General features: G+C 43.3%; 1 protein-coding gene across 1 annotated transcript; it reads right to left on the bottom strand.

The window, feature by feature from the left end:
* Positions 1–1,265: 1,265 nt before the first annotated feature.
* WDR4 (WD repeat domain 4) lies at positions 1,266–22,899 on the bottom strand. The gene is made up of 11 exons (XM_058825315.1): positions 22,778–22,899; positions 20,424–20,486; positions 19,492–19,638; positions 16,696–16,852; positions 16,054–16,166; positions 13,324–13,384; positions 12,206–12,304; positions 7,216–7,280; positions 6,367–6,550; positions 5,412–5,481; positions 1,266–2,389 (listed from the first exon to the last, which is right to left on the bottom strand). The coding sequence occupies exons 1-11, from the start codon at positions 22,897–22,899 to the stop codon at positions 2,208–2,210; spliced, it is 1,263 nt and encodes a 420-aa protein (XP_058681298.1). The 3' UTR covers positions 1,266–2,207.
* Between the last annotated feature and the right edge of the window lie 60 nt (positions 22,900–22,959).

Raw genomic sequence — 22,959 nt, 5'->3', positions numbered from 1 at the left:
ATTCAAATTCCAGGGAAAGGAGTGTTGTCTTCCTCTCTGTAACAGTGGTATCCACTCCCTTTTAATGATTTGTGTTTTCCAGTTGGACGAGGCAGATTGGAAAACATCTAAAAGAAGGATTTAGACCTTCCTTTCTCTGATCACTTTGCACAGAGCCCTTCAAAGCAATGCCCAGGCACACGTGGTCTCACAACTGAAGCTCAGGAGCTGCTGTGTGCAGAGAAGGAAACATGAAATGGAATAGGAAAGGAGAACTTGCAGGAAGAAGAACAAAAAGGCTTGAGCCATCTGCCAGATATCACATCTCATGTCACTCCCACACACCACAATCTGTCATGAGTTCAAGTGTTGGAAGAAAATTTGGGTTTCTTCCAGGAGAGCAGCAGGGTGAGGATCACAGGAGTGCCTGCAGCCAGAGGAGATCACTGTCAAGGTCTGTTCTGTGCTGGGGAAAAATATCCCTCACAGGAATAGGAATTGCCATGGCAGCCTCTGATCCTTCAGAAGTTTAATACTGACATACAGGATCTGCAACCAACCACTGAAGGCAGTTACCTGTGTCCTCCTCAGATTTTCCTCCAGTGAGAAAATGGGTTGCAAGTGACCCAATACAGGCTCCTGCTGCAGATTCAAATTTGGTAAGAAATGTTGGAGTTTGCATGGTGTCTGCAAGCTTCATCATGAGATAATTTTTTTTTCACAGCTAGTAAAAGATCTAGTCAGAACCTTTTCCTGCTGTCCTGTCTGGTTCACAGGCAGTGTGAATAGAAGCCCATTTCTGGTGGTATTTTACAGAATCTGCACACCAGCAAATCTACTCCTAAATAAAAGCTACACTCTGAGGCTGAGCTTCCTTAAGTGCTTCCCCAACTGCTTTCCCTAGAGCCTCTCTTTAATTAAATAACACAAGAACCACCAAGTTTTAAAAGCCAAGCCACCACTCCTACCAAATATCAAAGCACTTCAGATGGCAGCTTCTTACCCCTTCCTGAGAACCAAGAAAAATCCTCATCACCAGAGCTGCACCACTGGACTGAAATTACAGTTTTTCAGCCCAGCATGGCATTTAGGTGAACTACCAAGAAATTTGCCTACTTGTTGCTGAGCTCTATTATTGACATTCAGCATCTTCCACAGGAGCAAGGGAGAAGCTGTCAGCAAACCAAGCAGCTGGGCCCCACATCTGCATTTGAATGCAAAAATTCTCTGTGTCCAGACACTCCAGAGAGAATCACTCACAGTGCACAGGTTAATTCTGAGTACTTTTAATGGACTGTACAGATTTCCACAGCTGGTTTTGTGAAGGACATGATATTCCACATGAACATGACACCATCTGGCAGATGAACACATCTTCTGCCCCCCTGATGGGCCCATAAGGCTCTCACTGATAACTTCTCAAGAAGATGTATCTCTTGGATAATTAAAATGGAAAAGTTCTCCATGAAAAAAGCAAGATGCACTCCAAATTTTGCTCCCAGGCCTCTGGAATGATTTTCACAGACACCAGTAGGATCATATTGCAATGGGAAGAGCTTCCAATAGCACAATGTTGACTGACACGTTTTACTTTTACTTTGCAGAATACAAAATTAACTTTTGCACTTCTTCCTACAGAGATATTCCACAAGTAGGAAGTAATGGATTAGAAGCTAGGCAAAATCCCAACCATATGAACCAAAGTTAAAGGATAAAAACAGAGAAGGCAAAGTCTCAGCTAAAACCTCTCATACCCAGCAAGAGTTTTTTCTATACTCCCTTTCCCATACCCAGGCACACTAAGTTAGTTACATTAACTAACAGACTTTTAAAAAAAGTTTTTAAAAAAAGCCCCAAAATAACCCAAACCAAAAGTAATAAAAATAAAGTTGTATCCACTTTAATCAGCATGTTTCCACCTGAAAAAAAAGCCTGAACACAGTAGGCAAAAAGAACATCCTGTTTCAAGGGAAAGACCATCTCCAATATTCATAGAACATGCATCAGAGATTCACAGGACTGAGCCACTGACACTGTATTCTGCTAGACAGTTTAGCTATGTTGTAAATGCATTACTTGCTGCAAACAGGATATTGCCATATCAGCCTGCCTGAAAACCTGAATCAAATTTTAAACCAGTCCTTTTGCATAATTCATTTTTCATATAAAAACAGTCCACAGTTGGATCATTTCCTTTCCTCAAGGCAAAGATCACAAGCTCACAGCAGTCATAGTGATGGCTCTTCAGTCTTCATCTTTTTTTTGGCCTGTTCACTGGAACCATGCTGCAGATCCTGCTGCTTCTTCTTCTGCTGCTGTAACTTTTTCTCCTTCCTCTGCAGGTACTCATCCATGTTATCAAAGGAGGCCTTGTACAGGTGGCTGTAGCAGCTCCCTGCGCCAACAAAACCTGGAGTTGGGCAAAGCAAGGTGTTTAATTAACACAGCTGTTAATTCCCTCAGAGGTCTCATCAATGACTTCCTGGACTGTAATTTTAGATAATGGCATTCCAGTTCATTTACTGTAGTCCTATCCACTGTATCAGCCTTCCAATACCTCAAGGGGCTCCAGGAGAGCTGGAGAAGGATTTTCACAAAGGCATGAAGTCACAGGACAAGGAGGAATGGCCTTAAACAGAAGGTAGGCAGATTTAGATTAAATATTGGGAAGAAATTCTTGACTGTGAGGGTGGTGAGGCCCTGGCACAGGGTGCCCAGAGCAGCTGTGGCTGCCCCTGGATTTCTGGCAGTGCCCAAGGCCAGGCTGGACAGGGCTTGGAGCAGCCTGGGACAGTGGAAGTTATCTCTACCCATGGCAGGGGGATGGAATGAGATCATCTTTAATTTCCCTTCCAACCCAAACCACTTGTGATTAAATATCAACATTTACACTGTGTAAGCCTGGTTTGTGTTGGCAAGCACCTGTTCAGCATTCACCAGCCAGGCACAGCCTCCACATAAGGCTAAAAAATTCACAGAGTCAAGCAGCTCACAGTGAAGCAAAGAGAGGCCTCAGCTCTCCTCACACACTGGACACTTGCAAATTTCAGGGCTTCTGTTTTTCAACTGCTGATGTTGCTCCCTGAGACCCAAGCACTACAAAGGGAGTTGCCACTGAACTGTGCTTAGCTGGATTTTCTCCTGGAGTATTAACTTCAAAGAAGGACAAAGGAGCAGATTTCAAATAGTCGTGTTCTATTGCACATAGATTCCCAAGCCTTTGTTCCAATGTTCCACCTTCTGTGAATTCAGGGTAATATTCCTCACAGCATCCCCAAGACTGCAGGTTTAGATGAGTTTAGCAGGGAATTAACTGCTAAATCCCTCCTCAGATTGTTTCTGTAGAGAACACAGAATGAGACCAGCTGGCTCAGTCCATATTTCTGAAAAATTGTTGGAATGGCACTTGACAAAGCCAGTTATCTCCAGTTCTCCTCTTTTCCCAAAAAAATCACAATTTTTAAAGGACAAATAAAGAGAAATGCAGTGCCTGCTAAGGTCTGGTCCTGAAGCTAAGTGTGATATTCCACAGAAACCCACATGCAGCATCCCCCTGTTTCTTGGTAGACCAACAAATCAAGTTTCCCTCTGTGGTCCTCAGCAATGCTCAAGCTTTCACTGTCAGGGGTGCTGCACTCAGAGGCTTTACTGGCCTTTGGCTCTGGGAGAAATTGCATGCTGCCAGTTTGAACAGCCATGCTGCTCTCCACTTGATCAATCTGCACTAAATCCTCTCCTGGGATCAGTTACAGCACAATGCCAAACTGGTTCATGTGTACAAGGGGCAATGGCTTCAAACTGAGAGTGGGTTTAGATTCAACATTAGGAAGAAATTCTCCCTGTGAGGGTGCTGAGGCACTTTGAACAGACTGCCCAGAGAAGCTGTGGATGTCCCATCCCTGGAAGTGTTGAAGGCCAGGCTGGATGAGGCTCTGACCAGCCTGGACTAGTGGAAGGTGTCCCTGTCAAGGAGTTGAACTGGGCTGTCTTTAAGGTTCCTTTCAACCCAAACCATCCTGGGATTCTGTGATACTTCCAGATTGACCATTACATGCCAAATCCTACAGAATAAAACATGCCCCAGCTCTTGTACATCCCCAGACAAGTGAGAAAAGCTTATAAAAGGACAATATGCAAGGATTGGGACTGAATACAATGTAATGATCACTTGTTTCAGAAGACATAACTCCCTTTAAAGCACTAATTATGCACTGGAATAAGTGCTCATCAAGTGAGCCTCCCCTTACTAATTAACACTAATGAACCCTGTCATGTGAGCTGTGCTCCTTTCCCAGCTGCACACGAGCTGGTGACTGAATTTCCACGTGCTAATTATGCCCAGAACCTCTCCCCCTGCCTGCTCTCTCTGCTCCTCTGTGCTCATTTCCACTCAGCCCTCATCCTCCTAATTATCTGCCTGCCTGTAACTATCAAGTCTGCACCATCTCCATGCAAACATCTCCCTTCCAAAGGAACACCTGACTTACACAGACTGCACCACCTTAATTACAATTTAATAACCAACTTAATGACAGCTACATGCTACAACATCCAGTACCAGATATTAAGGAGACTTTACACCAGACTGAACATTTCTGCAGCTCTTCCATCTTTACATATGAACAGACCATAAGACTGGTGGAATCTGTACCATGTTTTTAAGGAAGATTCCAGTCTCCCAGCAAAGTGCAGGATAGAAATTTCTATGACTGAAGTTTCAATACCTAATTGAGATTTTAGCACATGCCACAGCCCTTCTCTACCCTGCAGCCACAACCTCTGCTATAGTTTCAGTATATATAGTATATATAGTTTAATATTATTTTTGTTTATAATACAAAAAATGCTGGAAACATAGGGTGAGTCTGAATGAGGAAATTATTTTTCTGACAGAGACTTGGGGGTGGGGCAGGAAGCAAGAACAAAATGAGCCAGCCAGACACTAAGCAATGTCATCTGCTGTCCCATCCAGGGTCACACCTTCCAGTCACATCAGGCTCCTCATCCTGCCCTGCCAAGGTGAGCCCATCTTTACAGCAGAGCTGCTCCATCCTGTCTCCACTGTACCTGTGATAAAGCCTCACAGCCAGGCAGGAGACAAGACAACACACAGCAGTTTTTGATACCACAGCAGTAAGACAGACTCCAGCAGCTCTGCCAGAGGCTGTTTGATGCATCCCTGTGATAAGGTGTCTGTGGAAAAGCTATAAGGCTGCAATTCAGCTCTAAATTCCTCCATGGTTCTGTGATAACACAGCCCTCAACACACCTCATTATCTGCACTGACTTCCACACCAGACAGTGATGAAACTGAGAAAAGACTGAGTGGCCTCAAGAGCCAGCTGAACTGACCTGAACTCCAATCTTGTTCTAAATTTTATGCTTCAGCTGTAAAAACTGCATTTCCTAAACCTTTAAGCCAAATTTCTCACCTTCAAACACTGTCCAGTTGTCTTGAATGTATTTTGACATCTTCTGTAATCCCTTGTCATCAGTTACAGCCTGGGAAAAGAAGGAAGATTGCATGTTATTTTGAGATTAACAGACAATTTCATGTTCCACAGATGCTGAAAATGCACTAGCTCTCAGAAGTGTGTAGTGAAACAGAGTAGGTGTAAAACCTCCATGATCTCTTCCAGGCTCCTTTTTCTAGGACTGTTATTGAAACCTGGCCTGAGATCTCAAGTTCTGCTAGGAAAGCTTTGCCATTTGAACAAAGACATTGATTCCCACTTGCTAATCTGTGAGGAAAAGAAATATCCCAGGGAACACATTAGGGTCAAAGAACACACTCAGGAGTTTCATTAAAACCTCTTCACAACCAGACCATAATTAGCTGGGGACTTACAAGGATAACAAATGAGTTTCCAGTTTTTAATAGGCAATAAAAGAGAACTAGATAGCACATACCCCAAATCTGATTCCCTGTTCTCATTGAAAATAAAAGTAATTCCCTTACTGCTCCCAGGGTGCCTTGTCCTGGAAAAGATCCCTCAGAGGCAGGCACAAGGAAAGCTGTGTGAGAATTCCTGAGCAAATCCAAAGGGATTTTGTAGGTTTTGGGGTTTGGTTTTTTTTTTTAAATCATCAGGTGTAGCCCACAGAAAGCTCAGGCAATGGTTTAAAGCAGTGAGTGCTGACAAGCACTCTGATCCTGCTGGGGCAGATGGCAGCTTTAGCTCACAACAGACACACTGGGGTTCACAACAAGCTCCTGACACCTCTGCATCACACACAGGTGGGAAGAATGAGATGTGTACCTATGGCTTTTACTCCACCTCAAGACAGAGAGAAAGGTGCTTTTTTAGCTTTCATGGAACAGCAAACTCCACTTCTGTTGTGGCCTCAAGACATCACCAAACAGGATTTCCAGCATTAGAAAAGTACCTTCCACTGTCCATCACATGCTCTGTACATAAGGAGAGGAGCTTCCTTGTCTTCCTGCAAAATCCACAGGTCTCCCATTTCCTGAAATGCAATGTCCCAGCCTTTGTGCTTCAGGGAGATTTGCTGTTTGTAAAGCAGCTGCTGGGCAGTGGCATCGAGCTGAAAGATGTAGACTGTGGGAATACTTTTGAAAGGAAAAACTTAATTACCATTATTACCAAATCCACCTACAGCCATCACTTGTACAGCAAACTACAGACACCCACTCCAATTCCAAACAGAGCCAAAGCCAAGTGGTTACAATGAGCACTTCAAATGCTGTTTGCTTACATGATCTGAGTCAGAAGCTGTAAATACTCAAAGTACCAAACAGCTTTTCAAGTGTTATGTGAAAGAAAAAGCAGCCAGTGCTGCCTCCTCTTTAAAAGAAAGGGTAGTAAAGGGAATTTCAGAAGGATTACTAAGGACTTTTATGAGGAGTGTTGCACTGTGACACACTGGCCTACAGGGCTGCAATGAAGGTAAATACACAGCTGAGCACCAGCCAAAATAAAACATCCCCAGCTCTTGTACATCCCATCCTTGTGCTTCCTCCACTGAGGGAAAGGCATCACAAACTGAATCATTTGTTTGAATCATGTTTGAATCACAAAAATTAACTGAGCCAGGTAACCCTTGCACTCCCCTCTGCACTCAGAGCAAGTCCAGGACCCAGAGGCTCCCTGGGAGGCCACAGGCATTCCTGGACATCTGGAGATGCACGCTACCAAGAACTCCAGGCTCAGGGAAAGCTGCTCATGCCTTTGCAGTAGCTGTGATGATTTTAGGCATTATTCCATGTGCTCTTACCTGTCACACAGAATGGCAACATAACCACCTTGACAGCAGTAGGTTATCCTTGACACAGTGTATTTCTATTAGGAATAGATAAAAAAACATCCTTGTAAGTTAAGGCCATTTATGGGCAAAAAATTCACATTCCATTTCACTAGAAGCCTTTAAAATTTAGCAGATGTCTTAATTTAAAGCAAGTTAAGCAACTTAATTACCTTCTAACTGCAGTCAAGGCTATTTTTGTACCAGTGTTTGCTGTTTTTATAAAGTTTTCCATACTTCTCCCTTCCACACTGTCCCAAAATCAAATGTAAAGGTGTGAGTGAACTACTCTTAGCAGACAAAGCAGCAGATGAAGGAAAATACAGCACCTCCAAACATTCTCTCCTGCAATGCTAATGGCAAAAACATTGACATTAAACCTGCTCAGGCAGAGTATCACTCCAGCAGCTCAGACATTACAAACACAAGCTATTAGCTGCTGTTGTGCTGGTTAAAAAACGAAGATAGTGATGCATAGCTAATACCCCCAATATCCCTGCTGTGCTGCCTGTTCCAACCTGAGTCTGGGTGAAGCCATCCTGCTCCACAGAAAATGTGTTCTGAGCAACAAGGAAGGCCTGCCTGAGGCCATTTCCCTCATTAAAACAAAAAATCCCCAATAAAACCAACACAACAACAAAAAAACCCCACATCACATTCCTGTTTTATCTGAGAGAAGCAGCACCTCTGCTGCACAAACCACTCTACTTGAAATATAAAACAACTCATTTGAGGCTCCTGGAGTGGGAAGAACTTGAGAGGAGGAGGAAAACTGCAAAATGATGTCCTGGGGTGCTTTTTCCAAAGTATCTATTACATAATGTGAATAGCAAAACTGCAGCAGCAAAAGGCTGGCTCTCAAGTGTATTTTATAAGCAGTGACAACACCAACACTGCTGATGACTGAAACCTTCCAAGTAGAGAAGCAGAGATTTATTTCCTTTAGGGCAGGAAAAATACATCTTTTTGACACTCTGCTGGCTGAATTCTGATGTATCCTCAAATATTCATTTTTTTAACTTCTACCTTCTTCCCTAACACAACACTGGTGACTGGACAGAAGCTCTGGCTCACAAAGTTGGAGTAAATTTGGGAGTTACCACAGGATTTTACCCTTGCAGCTACCAGGTGATGTATAGATATTGTCAGGGTGCTTGTTTCACAGTTTTGCAAACCCTGCAGGAAAACAAAATAAGCTGTACAGCTTCCAAAAACTCAAGTCAGCAAGTTTACCACCAGAAGCTAACCATTTTGTCAACAGCACATGATGCAACCACTAAGAGATAAACCAACTGTGGGAAAGAGAATTAATTCATGGTATAACAGAGCTGAAAACAATTCTTTTTTTTCTTCAGCACATGAGAAAAATTGTGTGACACAATTTCATAGGGGGAAGGAAGAACAGCATGCACACACTTCTCACTCATCTCAACCACCTGTCTGGACAGAAGAGGAGCATTTAATAAAAAATATTATCAAAAGGATTGATATGGTTCAGAGTTCCTGGGAACAGATGGGACTGATCTCCTGCTACTTTGCAGAAATATGAAGTTATTAATCCATATTCAGCACCAGGACCCCTGTTTCACACAGACACAAAACAAGTACTAAGTAGGATGAGTGGGCTGAACCAGAAAGGTTCTGTGTGGCTAATGTGGCTAAATGCTGTTTCTGCAGGATGGAGCCACTTACAGCGCAGCTTTGGAGTAGAACTGACAGCTCCCATTTACTGTAAGCCATGAGTGGGTTCTTCAGACACTTAAAGGAACAAGCCAAAATAGATTTTATATACATATATATGTATATAAAAGCTGAAACCTGTGCCATTTATTTCTAATAACAAAGCTCTGCCTCTCTGCCTGTTGCCTGACAAACATGCAGGGAAGTGCCTACCTACACAGCCAAGAGCTTTGTGAGAGAGACAAAGGGCTCTGTGAACTTGAATTAGGCAGCAGCTCTCTCCCAACCCCACTGGAGGAGGGAGGAGGAGGCTGTTTTGATTTAAACCAGGTTTTATTCACAGCTGGAAAGAGACAGGAAAATGCATCTTCTTTCCAAGTTCTTTCCATGCGTGGGTAAGTTAAAAAATCAGCAAAATGAATGCACGACCCACAGCAGTATCATGGTCAAGGACAGGGCTATGAAATCAGTTAAGGAAGGGCTACAAGAACATTCTGTGACAAACAGATGTTCACTTGATACTCTCTGAACTCAAGACAGCATTTATATGGCACTGTTATCAGCCTGCCAACACCTTAAAATTAACTTTTGATGTCATCTGTGAGAAGAGTGACCCTATAAAAAATTAATGTACTGGTGCGTTGGGGTAGAATTGTGCAATTCATGTTCTGGACTTTAAACAAGCTTCTGCTGTCAAGAGGATCAGATGAGGTGAAAGCTCTGAAGCAGGAAAATATTTATATAGCACTATGGAATTAAGAGAATTACTCCCATTCTAGTGGGAAAATGAATTGAGGATCTGCAAGCCATCAGCTGAAACCAATGCTACACTGCTCAAACACTCCTACATTCCCCAAACAGACTCAAATTCATCATCTGCCAAGCAAAACAAGCCCACAGTTTTGTGCTCACATGTCCCACCATTAGTGATGATTCCATCCCCATTGAGCTTCAAGCTGTGTTTAAGGCTCCACTGCATTCACACTGGCTATCAATGGTAAAAATAAAATGTAACAATACACAAAAAAAAAAAAAAAAAAAAAAAAAAAAAAAACAAAAAGAAAAGAAAAGCGCTTCTATCCCCATCTGATCCCTGGCTGCAGAGTCCTTTGCACACACTGTGTTGTTACAAGCTGGCTCAAGAGATTGTGACCTTAAATTCAGACCATGAATGTCCCTCTGGGTTGTGGAGATGCCTGTGACACACCTGGATGCACAGATGACTAAACACTGCCACCAGATGCCACCTCTGGCATTTCCAGCACTGTGATGCCAGCAGAACATGAGTTTTTTCACTGCAGAACACCTGTGAGAGTGAGCAGTGTCCAGGATTTCACAGAGTCAAGTCACAGGCCACCATGTGCCTTCCAACAGCACCACCACACGTGGCAGTGGATGGAAAAACTGCAAAGCACTGCAGGAATAAGGTTTATTACTTAATTACTGTGTTCTAATTATTAACCCACAGTTTATGGGCTTTCCCTTTCTGTCTCTGCTTACTCACACTGGGGTAAAGAAGCTAAATGGAAACTCCTCAAGCAAAGGGCACCTCCAGTTTCTCCTGAGGCTGTATCAACATGTGGAATATCTTATGGAAGGGAGAAAAGGCAAATATTACTAAACTCCATTTAAAAACATTCTAAGAGAGTTGGAGAGGTTTTCTTAGATCAGCTCCTACCTGCAGCAACAACCTGACATTTGTTATTTTATCCAATGCTACATTCAAGGTTTATTGCATAGTTCAGTATTCTTTTTTTATTAACTTGTTTGGAATCAGTGGAATTAGGGTTCAGTGTCAGATTAAGCACTGTGAATTTACTCACGAGCCATCTTAATAATGCTAAGCCAGTCTAAGGAACAAAATAGCATTTTTAATATTAGTCACAGAATTCCCCACTTCAGTTAGTTGCTTACTTGTCCCCAGTGATCCTACAAATCTAGAAAGCGAACTGTTTTAAAATAAACCCATTATTTCCTCTGAAACAAATGCTGCACCCAGAGTATCAGTGGATACCAGTTAGATTGGCTTGTCACCCAATCTTGTACCTTTTTCACTTGCCTAAAACCCCAAGAACAGCTTTTTCAGAGATTTCAAGCACTGCCATTGAGCTGAAAAGAGGCAGAGACCTTGTGAATGTGTGTGAGAGGTGTGTGCCTCAGGTGTGCTTTCCAGAAGACTCCAGGGTCCAAGGAGCAGCTTGAATTGTCCATATGGACATCACCCAAATCTCTGCTAGCAGGAACCCAGGGGCCCAACCCTTGGCCAAACCCAGGATTCCCAGTATGTAAATGGGACAGCTGTGATCCAAGTGGCTCCCAGCTGCTGGGAGGTGAAGCACAACACATTCCCACCAGCAAAATCACAGCACAAAGGAGGGAAGGCAGAACTGAAATCCAATTTCTGCCTGGATATGGATTCCACAGTGGATTTCCCTTCCAGTTGTCACCTGAAAACTGGGAGGCAGCTGTGGTGTGCAGGGAAAGAAGTGTTTTTAGAGATTCACATGAAAAATCACACATAGCAGGATGGGTGGTGAGGAGAACTCAACCCAGCAGATGAGTAGGTGGTTTAGTTCCATGCATGCAGCAGGGACAAGGACAGTGCTATTGCACTGCTAATTGGTCTTATGGCACATTAAATGACAAGAAAAAAAACCCCAAAACTACATTTCAAGCACTACCAAAACAACTGCTCACATCAGGTGAGCATCTCAAATCACAGCAGCACCCCAAACTTCTATGAGACTGCTGATGTAGAGGCTGGAAGCTCAGGAGAGCTCCAGTTTTTGTAGGACTCACACATTTAAATTCTGGACACTGTCCAGCTGTGAGAGAACCTAAAATAACAAGCCCAGAGTTTTGACTCCACAGGGCACTACTGCAGATCACTGGTTAAAAATATTACAAAGCCTCTTCTAAGCATTTAAAAAAAAATGGGTGAATGTTTAGATCTTCCCAGTGTCACAGGATGTTTTCTGCCTAGAAGACTACAACACCTGTGGTTTTGGTGGAAAAAAAATTTCAAGTGAAGGCTTTGCCCACTGTACAGAACTTGAATTTGGGAAGAATTAGAATCAGCTTCTTTTGATCACTGCTTGGCAGAGTTTAGAAATTCACACAAAACACAGGAATGGATTTCAGGGACTGTCCTCCCAAAATCCCAGACTGTTGTAACAGCTTTTGTAAGTTCTAAACCCAGTGACAGAAGGGAAAATGCAACCAAGACATCTGGCATTGCCAAGGATCAGGAGCACAGCAAAAGCACTGGCACTCATGGACACACCTGGTCTGGTTTGGTTGCCTGGGGCCCACAGATGGCACTCAGCTGACAGCAGTGCACTTCTTCTCCACTTTTATACTGCCAAAGTCTCAGAGTGGAGTCCTGGACAGATGGAAGTGGACACAAGTCTGTTACTATCAGCACTCAGGCAAAGAGAGGCCACTCCTGGCCTTCAGCTAAACCCTGCTTCCCTGAAGAGCTCCCCACAGAAGCTGCTAAATAGTCACTTAGTTAAGACCTCAAATTGCAGATAAAGCATTTTAATTAACATAATTTCCCCCTGCATTCTAAATTATTCAATCATGCTAATTTTAATTCTCCTTTTGAAGTGGAAATTGGGGAGCTGGAGGAGGGCATTTCAAGCCTGTTTTAAGCAGCACAGTCATGCATGTGCTCAGCATTTTAATGGCAATTCTTTCAGGCTGCCCTTCTCTGCCCCATGCTCTTGTTATCAACCAAATTGTCATTTGATTTAGCAACCTCCTGAAGAGAGACTAAACACCTCTCTGGAAGAACAAAGCCAAGAGCATTTGCTAGGAGTGAAATACAGCCACGTGCAGCACTAGCACTGGAGCTGCTTCAATAATTAAGAGGGACAAGAGCCTTAGGGAAGCAAGAACAGCAGCTGAAACCAAATGGCAGGAGTTACTGTGATCTTCACAGGAAATATTATTTGTTTCCTGTGCAGTTTTGGTAGTCTGGGGAACAACTATTGTTTCCCTTCTTTTAGGCCAGCTCCATCCCTCTACATGTGTGGCATGGCAGCAGGATGCCATCAGTTCAGGAAAAGGGCAGGGGAGGGAAGGGAGGAACATTCATTTCTACAGCTCTCACCCAAGAAGGCAATGTCTGTGCTCCAGAGCAAGAGTTAATGGTAATTTCACCAGCCCAAAGATGCTTTTACTATAAGCACAGTAAAAGGTTCTTGGTGATCCAGCAACAGAATGGCTGAACACTGAGCAGAACCAAGAAAAAGGAGGAGGAGGAAGGCCATGCTGCAAACAATGAGAGATTATTCCAAGTATCCCAAGGAATTTGGCCTAAACACAAGTATAAATAATAATTTAAAAACCCAAACATACAAAAACCCAACATTTTTTGGAAGAAATTGCAATACATACCCCAGAAGCTGACAAGAGCAGGTCAGGACAGTTGGGTATTACAAGTATTTTGCTTACAAACCTAAAGGAAAAGCAGTCAAAAGTTGAACTCTCTTGCTTGACACCCTGGTCTTTAAACACACACAGTAAGAGAAAACAGCAGTTTTAAAGAGAACCTTACAATAAACAAACAGATTTTCCACATCAAGATAATTAGGAGGAAGAAGAAAATGTCAACAGTACTTAGTAAACATGCACTACACAAACTACTGACTTTCTACTTAATAAAGAATTTCATTTCCCCATTTGCACTCAGGGAATACTACTGACTTCCTCCCAGCTGAGAACATTGTCATTTAGATCAAAAAGTGCCAGTGGAGACAGATTTACTCAGGTAGCAAATTCCCCTTTCTCAGTTCATGATGCACATTAAAAACATGGATCAACAGATCCTTTAAAGCACAGCAGTGATGGCTCAGCCTCCAGAGTGCCACATCTCCCCAGACACCGTTGGGAGATGATTTAAAAGGAATCTTCAGAGAATTTTAATGTGGCAGTTTACCAGCCCACATTCAGCAAGAAGTTCTGTTCTCCAGAATTTGGTGATCCTGTTTTGTCTTTGGTGAGCAGTGGTGTCGCAGACATCTTTTCATAGAAACCCTTTATTTAGGATTTTCCCTTCTGGGAAGCTGAGGCCCCAGAAAAAGAATGTAAACAATGGTTATCTGCTGCTGTGGAATGCAACAGGTGCATCTGTGATTGGCCCATGTTGGGTGTGTGTAATTAATGGCCAGTCAAGGACCAAGCTCTCTCCAGGACAGAGTTGGAGAGAGCTCCTTTGTTATTCATTCTTTTCTATTCTCAGCTTAGCCAGCCTTCTGAGAACCTTTTCTCTCTATTTCCTTTTAGTATAGTCATAATGTAATATATATATCATAAAATAATAAATCAAGCCTTCTGATTATGGAATCAACATTCTCGTCTCTCTCTTCATCCTGAAAACCCTTGTGACCACCGTCACACAGCGGTGACCTCAACTTCTGGGGATCATTATTATCTCAGAGCTCAAACACAGTGAGCTGAGCAGAACATGACCTGAATGGGACAGTCTTGCCTTTGAAAACAGGCACAGCTTTAAAGCCATAGAGTGAAAAAATAAAAGGAAGAGATTTGGTCACTGTAACACAAACTTCCAGGACAAAGCAGGCACAACAGATCCAGCAAGAATCACCATGAGCCCCACTGACAGAAAAAAATCCAGGACTGTGAAACAAGACAATTATTGCTTTATGTAACCCTTTTTAAAAATTTCTTATTTAAATATTTAATTTTGGGATACATTTCAATTAATTTACACTGCTTTTCCCTCTGCAACCACTAATGAACATCTTGGACACTTCCAGGGTTGGGGCATCCACAACTTCCCTGGCTAATCTGTGTCAATGCCTCACCACCCTCACAGCTAAGAATTTTTTCTTAATATCTAATTTAAACCTACTCTCTGTCAGCTCAAAGGCATTTCCCCTTGTCCTGTCACTCCAAGCTCTTATAGACTCTCTCCATCTTCTTGAATTTATTTCACAGTGCACTCTCCAGCACACTGCAGTCTGGTGCCCAGGCTCTATCCACCCTGGTGACACAGCCAGGTTTATCTGTATTACCACACAACCTAACAAGCCTGAATTCTGCTCTGAGATGCCATTAATTTAATTAGCATATGTTCAAACCTCCAAAGACAGTTCCTAGGGACTTCCTAAGACTAAGACAGGCTCCATCCTGAGCTAACCATTTCTGGAGCCTCTTGTGAGCAGCATGTGGAGGGAGATGATTCTGCTCCTCTGCTCTGCTCAGGCCCCAGAGGTTGTGTCTGCAGCCCTGGCTACAAGAAGGACATGGACATGTTGGAGCAGGGCCAGAGAAGGCCACAAAAACAAGCAGAGGGCAGGGAAAGAAGTGTTTTTAGAGATTCACATGAAAAATCACACATAGCAGGATGGGTGGTGAGGAGAACTCAACCCAGCAGATGAGCAGGTGGTTTAACTCCATGCATGCAGCAGGGACAAGGACAGTGCTATTGCACTGCTAATTGGTCTTATGGCACATTAAATGACAAGAAAAAAAAACAAAACTACATTTCAAGCACTACCAAAACAACTGCTCACATCAGATGAGCATCTCAAATCACAGCAGCACCCCAAACTTGTGTGTGTGAGACTGCTGATGTACAGGCTGGAAGCTCAGGAGAGCACCTCTGCTGTGAGGAAAGGCTGAGAGAACTGGGGTCTGTCCAGCCTGGAGAAGAGAAGGCTCTGGGCAGACCTTACTGCAGCTTTCATAAAGGGGGCTTTTAAAGACTTTTTTAGAAGTACCTGTTGCAATAGAAGGGATAACAGGTTTAAACTCACTGTAGACTCAGACTAGATGTAAGGAAGAAATGTTTTACAATGAGCCTGGTGAAACACAGGTTGTCCAGAGAGGTGGTGGAGCCCAATCCCTGCAAACATTGAAGGCCAGCTGGGACAGGGCTCTGAGCAACCTGATCTTGCTGAACGTGTCCCTGCTCATAGCAGGGGGTTTTTAAAGGTCTCTTTCTGGGTGACTTTTAAAGGTCTCTTTCCACCCAGGCGATTCCATGACTCCACCACAGACCAAGCTGTTGTTTAGTGTGATTTGAGGAGATTTCACCCACTGGGAGTGGGTGGAGGTGGCTGTGCAGGGCATGGCTGCACACAAGGCACACAAGGCACTCACTCTCTGTGGCCCATGCAGTAGGACACAATGCTGTAGGGAGCCTTGGTCAAGCTGACTCTGATCTTCTCATCTCTGTCTGCAGTCAGGATATACTGGTCGTCAGCACTCAGGGCCTGTTGGCAGAGGGAGAGCTTTAGTGCCCAGCAGTTCAAGCCTTGAAATTCTCCTTAACAAAGCAAAAAAAAAATCTCCTCACCCCAAAAGGTAGGTATAGACACAAAGTCACTTTTTTCCACCAACAATAGAATCCTAAATCTTTGTGACAATAAGGTTCTCACTCACTGAGACAAGCAACACTGACTTCCAGGTCCAGTGAAAGCCACTGAGCCCAACAGCAGAGCTGCAAGACCCTTTCCATCTCAAAAAGAAACTCATCACACCAAAGAGCTCAGCTGGCATGGCAGAGAGGATGAACTCCCAAAGACACTCTGTCACCAAAACTTCTGTCCCTGTAACACGAAGACTTTTTCAACACTCAAAAGCTTTCTTCCTTACCAAACTCTGCCAACACAAACTCAGTAGGAAGAAATCTGGACCACATTTCATTTATATAATTTAAAAAAGTATAAAAAGCAAACCAGAAATCTGGGACAAGAGCAACAATGAGAGACCCAATGCAGGTTTGTAAATAGACACACTTACCACATCCATGAGCAGAGAGACATGACCCAGCTCAAGTTTTCCATCAGCTTTAGGTTCTGTTATTGAGTAAGAATAGACATCACCAGACTTATCTGCAACAAAAATCTTATCCTCTGCAGCTGTGATAACCAGGGATGTGCATCTCCTGCTCACAAACCTGAAAGACAAAAGGCACAGCTTGAACAGCTCTGCATGGCAGCTTCAGCAAGCCTGGAGTTAAACAGACCAAGAGGCTGGGCAGAAAGTTCTCAGATGCAACATTACTGAAATGGCAGCAGTGAGAGTACCACTGAGGGGCTGAAATGGCACCTTTGAGTCTGTAAATGAGTGACTGATGTAACAGCAAACACCTGGGCTGGGGACAGGAACAGGGGACCATTAAAAGCTGCATGACTGCATTTTGCTTTGGTATTTTCTCAACTGAGCACCTCAGCCAGGCAGCATGCCAGGGCTCTAATGAAGGCTGGGAGACTTCCTTGCACTCTACATCATAAAAACGTGAGTTAAACACCTAGAAAAGACAAGGTAGGATTTGTCGTATTAGGAGTCCTTTGCAGCAACACTTTTAGAAACTGTGTAGGAGCTACTCCAGTTACCACTCTGTACTGCAAAGGGAAGCCCTAGATGGAGAGCCTTGGAACTCTTTTCTCCTCATATCCCAAGTCACAGAGCCACAAGCTCTGTGCTCCTTGTCCAGACAAAGCTCTGAAGTTGAACTCTGAGTTGCCCTCATCATTTGCCATCATCTCATAGTTCCAGCTGCCAGTGCAGCAGGTATCAGCTTTCTTTCATCTATCCAGATAAATATAAGAACCACAGATGCCAGAAAACACATCCTGAGTGCTAGCACAGGACTGTGGGCACCAAGGATCATAGAAATGGATATTTTATTCACCTACTCTGAAATTCTGTGGCCATGTGGAGGCAAGAGGACAATACACTATGCTCCAGGTAGGAAGAGAGAAATTCCCAGACTTTTTAGTGGCTGTTTAAAGGAACGCCACTGTGATGGTGTTCACAGGGGTCTTAGGGTGAGGGAAGAGACGAGGATCCGACTCCATGTTTCAGAAGGCTGATTTATTATTTTATGATATATATTATATTAAAACTATACTAAAAGAATAGAAGAAAGGATTTCATCAGAAGGCTAGCTAAGAATAGAAAAGGAAAGGATGAATAACAAAGGCTTGTGGCTCGGACAGAGAGTCTGAGCCAGCTGGCTGTGACTGGCCATTAATTAGAAACAACCACCTAAGACCAATCACAGATGCACCTGTTGCATTCCACAGCAGCAGATAATCATTGTTTACATTTTGTTGCTGAGGCCTCTCGGCTTCTCAGGAGGAAAAATCCTAAGGAAAGGATTTTTCATAAAATATGTCTGTGACATACCACAACAGGATCACAGGCAACCCAGTTCCAAAAAAGGTTACTCTGCCCACCAGAAAGTCTTGCTCCAAGTTCACTGTACCACCTGTGATCTTGAGCACAAAGATTCCAAAGTTCCTCTTTGTCTGACACAAGCTGACTACAAAGGCCAGCACTGTGTGAGACCTTTATAGAGCTTGTTACAAAACACCAACACAAGTCACACAGCTCAAACTTTGGCATTGTTATCCATGCAGAAAGCCTTCTGCCTGTATTCCCATTTTCCCAATATGAGGTAATGACATTCCAAAAAAATCTGTGGTCCTGGCTAAACTTTCAGCAGAAATTAAACACCAAACCATTATCCAGTGCCATGTTACAGGCAAGACACACAAGGCAGGGCAGCAGGGAAGGCAGGACACAGAATGAACAGAATTGGGCATTTCTGGTTTTATCACAGAACATCCTGAGCTGGAAGTGACACATAAAGATCACTGAGTCCAACTCCTGGCCCTGCAAGGGACACCCCAACAATCCCACCACGTGCCTGAGAGCATTGTCCAAACCCTTCCTGAGCTGTGACCACTTCCCTGGGGAGCTGTTCCAGGGCTCACCACTCTGGGTGAAAAACCTTTTCCTAAAATCCAACCTGAATGTCCTCTGGCACAGCTTCATGCCATGATCATTCCTCACCACAACCCTGTTTAACCCCAAGGGTTCATCCTGTATCCTGCACACAGAGCCAAGCTACAGACACTTGAATTTATTTTTGTTTGCAACCAGGGTCTCACATTTGTCAGAGACCAACAGAAAGCAGAGATGCCTCTTGCTCAGGTACTTTCTCAGAATCCCTTCACAATCCTGATTTTCCTACAGAGAATTGTCACAAGCAGCAGCAGAAAACTTGGAACTGGAGGACCTCTGGTGGACAGCTACAGGCTGTTTCCTCAAGAGGAATGTACTGAAGAAAAGCAGCTGCAGCATCTCTAAAGATGGGCTTTTTGAAAAGATGACAGCTTTTTCAAAAGTTCACAAACTCCCCAAAACTCCTCATAATCAGAAGGAACAGAGGGAATCAGAAGGAACACACTCACTGAACTGCTGGGCATCAGTCTCACAGGCCCAACCCCAGTGTAGCAAGAGTGGGCAGAGTTTTAGTTCTTAAAGATAAAAAACACTGGGTTTGGGGTAAGGAAAGAGATTATCCTTCCTTGGACAGTGATATTAAACATCTGCACTCCCATTCTTGGTGAGGGGAAGACCACACATCAATCCTTGACAAATACTCTGAATACCCAAAACCATTAAATTTGTTTGTGTGAAGGAATTTAAAAAAAATAAAGGAAGCTAAGTAATAACAAATATCAACATCCCAAATATTCCCATTTTAGAACTCTGAATCCACCAGCCATAACTGCAGCTCCTTACCTGACACTGAGACATTCCCAGGAAGGTTTTGTTTGGAACAGAATCAGGCGTTTGTTGTCATCTGTCAAGGCAAAATAACCTCCTGATGGGGAGAAGGCAAAAGCCAGGATGTCATCACTTCCTTTATCTGGCCCTTTTCCATCCTGCCTAATAGAAAGAAGGGACCAACAGTTCACAACCTGACAGCCACTAAATTCCCTCAGGGGGTTGTTCCCAAACCACCAGAAGTGTGAGGAACAAAGTAAAACTGTAAATGCTTTTATTTCTGCTGGAAATGTTGAGCCAACGTGGACATTAATGCAAAGAAATAAACCAAGACAAAGGAAACTGAAAGGTCTAAGCCTGGATCAAAGCCTGTTTAGAAAACAAAAATTTTCTAAAAGTTTTCAAGAACTTTTCTAACAATATGAGATGTGCCCAGCAGATGGGCACATTTAAAACATAAGATGCTGGCACATCTTGATATAAATTATGAGGAAAACAGTAAAATGTTTCTTGTTTGGCTACAAGTAAAACAATGTCCAGTGGTTGAATCTAAACTAAGAAAAATACTTTTTTGTCTGTGTGTGTTTTGAATTCTTGTGACTTACAGAACAGGTCTGGAGGAGAACTTATGTAAGTGCCTTGTGGGGTTTTTTTTTTGTTTTTGATGTCTAACAAAAAAATGCAGGACTTTTCCACAGATGTCTTGCCTGACAAGAGACAGAATTACTGAATTTGATTTTGCCACTGCTACTAAAGAGAAAAAATGTGCACAGTGGAATGAAACTCTGGATGAAACAGAAACAAAAACCAGATTCATACATATCCATCAGGGTTAGCAAAACCAACCCTTCACCTGCTCAAGGAGTTATTCTGTGGCTTCCTTCTAGTGCCTTCACAGCCACACAAGCTCAGGGATGCACCCTCCAGAAAAGAGCAGATTTTCTCACCCTTTCTCTCCTAAGGGCTGCTTCTCAGCACTGCTGCAATCATACACGAAGAGATTCTCATCACTGCAAGGAAAAACAAACCCAAAATTACTGGCACTAGAACAACCATGCTTAACTATGGAGAGTGGCAACTCTTTTGTAAAACTCTCTTATTTTAGTTACTGGGCACAACTGCCCCCCATCTTAGAACCACCTCTGCCCAAGTGGGTTCCCAGAGTGTTACAGCTGTGGCAAAATAAAATTTTGGATGGTATGCACGTGTCAAAAGGAAATCCTCCCCTGCTGGTGAAGTAACTCTGCATTTTGCATGAACTGTATTTCTGTCAGACTCAGCACATCTGCCAGCAGCATTTACCCAGTCACAGGATCACAGGATGGTCAGGCTGCAAGGGAGCACAGGGGGTCACCAGGTCCAACCCCCTGCTCCAGCAGGATCCCAGAGCACACAGCACAGGATTGTGTGCAGATGGTTCTGGAATAGCTCCAGAGGGGGAGACTCCACAGCCTCTCTGGGCAATCTGATCCAGTGTTTGGTCACTGCATAATAAAAAAGTTCTTCCTCATGTTCAGCTGGAACTTCCTGTGCATCAGTTTCTGCCCCTTGCCTCTTGTGCCACCGCTGGGCACCACAGAGCAGAACCTGGCCCATCCTCTGACACCTCCTTTCAGACACCACACAGAACCTCAGAATCATCTGGGCTGGAAAGCACCTCTGGAGACCACTCAGTGACTTCTGGAGATCACCCAGTCTGACCCACTGCCCAGGCAAGGCCCCCTGGAACAGTGACACAGGGATGGCTCTGGATTGTCACCAGAGAGGGAGACTCCACACCCTCCCTCAGCAGCTGTCCAGAGCACTGCCACCCCCATGGAAAGAAATTCTTCCTTGGGCTGAGGTGGAACTTCTTGTATTTTATGGCCATTGCTCCTCACCCTGTCACTGGGCAACAGATGGAAAGAGTCTGACACCATCCTTTTGGCACCGACCTCGAAGACATTTACATGCACCTTCCTTATGAACATAAAATACACCATTATTATGCATGCATACATATGTGTGTGTATATATATAAAAAATAATATTGCATACATTCTAGGCATTTATAGTTTTAGATAGAATGCACATTTTATGTATAATAATGTGGTTTTATGTATAATAACATATGCTTTCTATAAGTTATGTACACGTATGCACTATGTTATATATATAATATATACATATATATAGATGTGTATGTACATATCTATATATAAAATAATATTGTACACATTCTAGGCATTTATAGTTTTAAGTATAATGGGTGTTTTGTGCATAAAAATGTGGTTTTATGTATAATAAGATATGCTTTCTATAAGTTATGGACACATATAGACTATGTTATATATATAATAACATGTATGTGTGCGTACATATATATATAAAAAATAATATTGTATACATGCTAGGCATTTATAGTTTTAGGTATAATGCATGTTTTATGTATAATAATACAGTTTTATGCATAATAATGTGGTTTTATGTATAAAACTATATGCTTTCTATAAGTTATGGACACATATACACTATGTCATATATATGCATATATATGTGTGGGGGTACATATATATATAAAATAACATTGTATACATTCTAGGCATTTATAGTTTTAGATATAATGCATGTTTTATGTATAATAATATAGTTATATGCATACTAATGTCGTTTTATGTATACCAATATATGCCTTGTATAAGTTATGCACACATATACACTATGGTATATATAATATATATATATATGTGTGTATACATATATATAGGGTATATATATATATAAAGTAATATTGTATACATTCTAGGCATTATTATTATACATAAAAGGTATGCGTGTTTTATGTATAATAATATGGGTTTATGCATAAAAATGTGGGTTTATGTATAATAATGTAGTTTTATGTATACTTATACATGCTTTCTATAAGCTATATACACATATTCACTATGTTATATACCTATAACATACATGTATATATATGTATGTGTCTATGTGTCTGTATATATATCTATATATACATATAGTGTGTGTATATCTATATATTCTCTATGCTATAGTTTAAATGGGGGAGCAAACCATGACAGAAAACCGCCGAGGCTAGAAAGTTTAAAGTGCTGTTTCTGCAGCAGAACACGCTGCCGAGGAGCTGGAAAGGCACGAACCGCAGCAGGGCCAGCGGCTCCCGCACGGCCCCAGCACCTCCCTCAGCCCACACGGGCTCTGCGAGCCCCCTCACAGGGCACGGGCGGCCTCCGCCGGTCGGACCCGCCCTGCCCCCCCGCTTGCCGCGCTGTCCCGGCCCCGCACGCCCCGCACTGACCCGCCGTGGCCGGGCCGCGCCGCCAGCAGCCGCCCCCCGCCGCTCGCCGCCGCCAGGGCCCCGCGCAGCGCCAGCGCCGGCCGGGCCCCGGGGCTGCGCCCGCCGCCATCGCCGCCCGCCATGCGCCCGCGCCGCCACGCGCGCGATTGCGTCACCGCGCGCCGCCGTGACGTCACCCAGCG

The sequence above is a fragment of the Ammospiza caudacuta genome, chromosome 2 (assembly GCF_027887145.1).
Source record: "Ammospiza caudacuta isolate bAmmCau1 chromosome 2, bAmmCau1.pri, whole genome shotgun sequence".
In the NCBI taxonomy this organism is placed as follows: domain Eukaryota; kingdom Metazoa; phylum Chordata; class Aves; order Passeriformes; family Passerellidae; genus Ammospiza; species Ammospiza caudacuta.
This window is presented reverse-complemented; position numbering and strand designations above follow the sequence as displayed.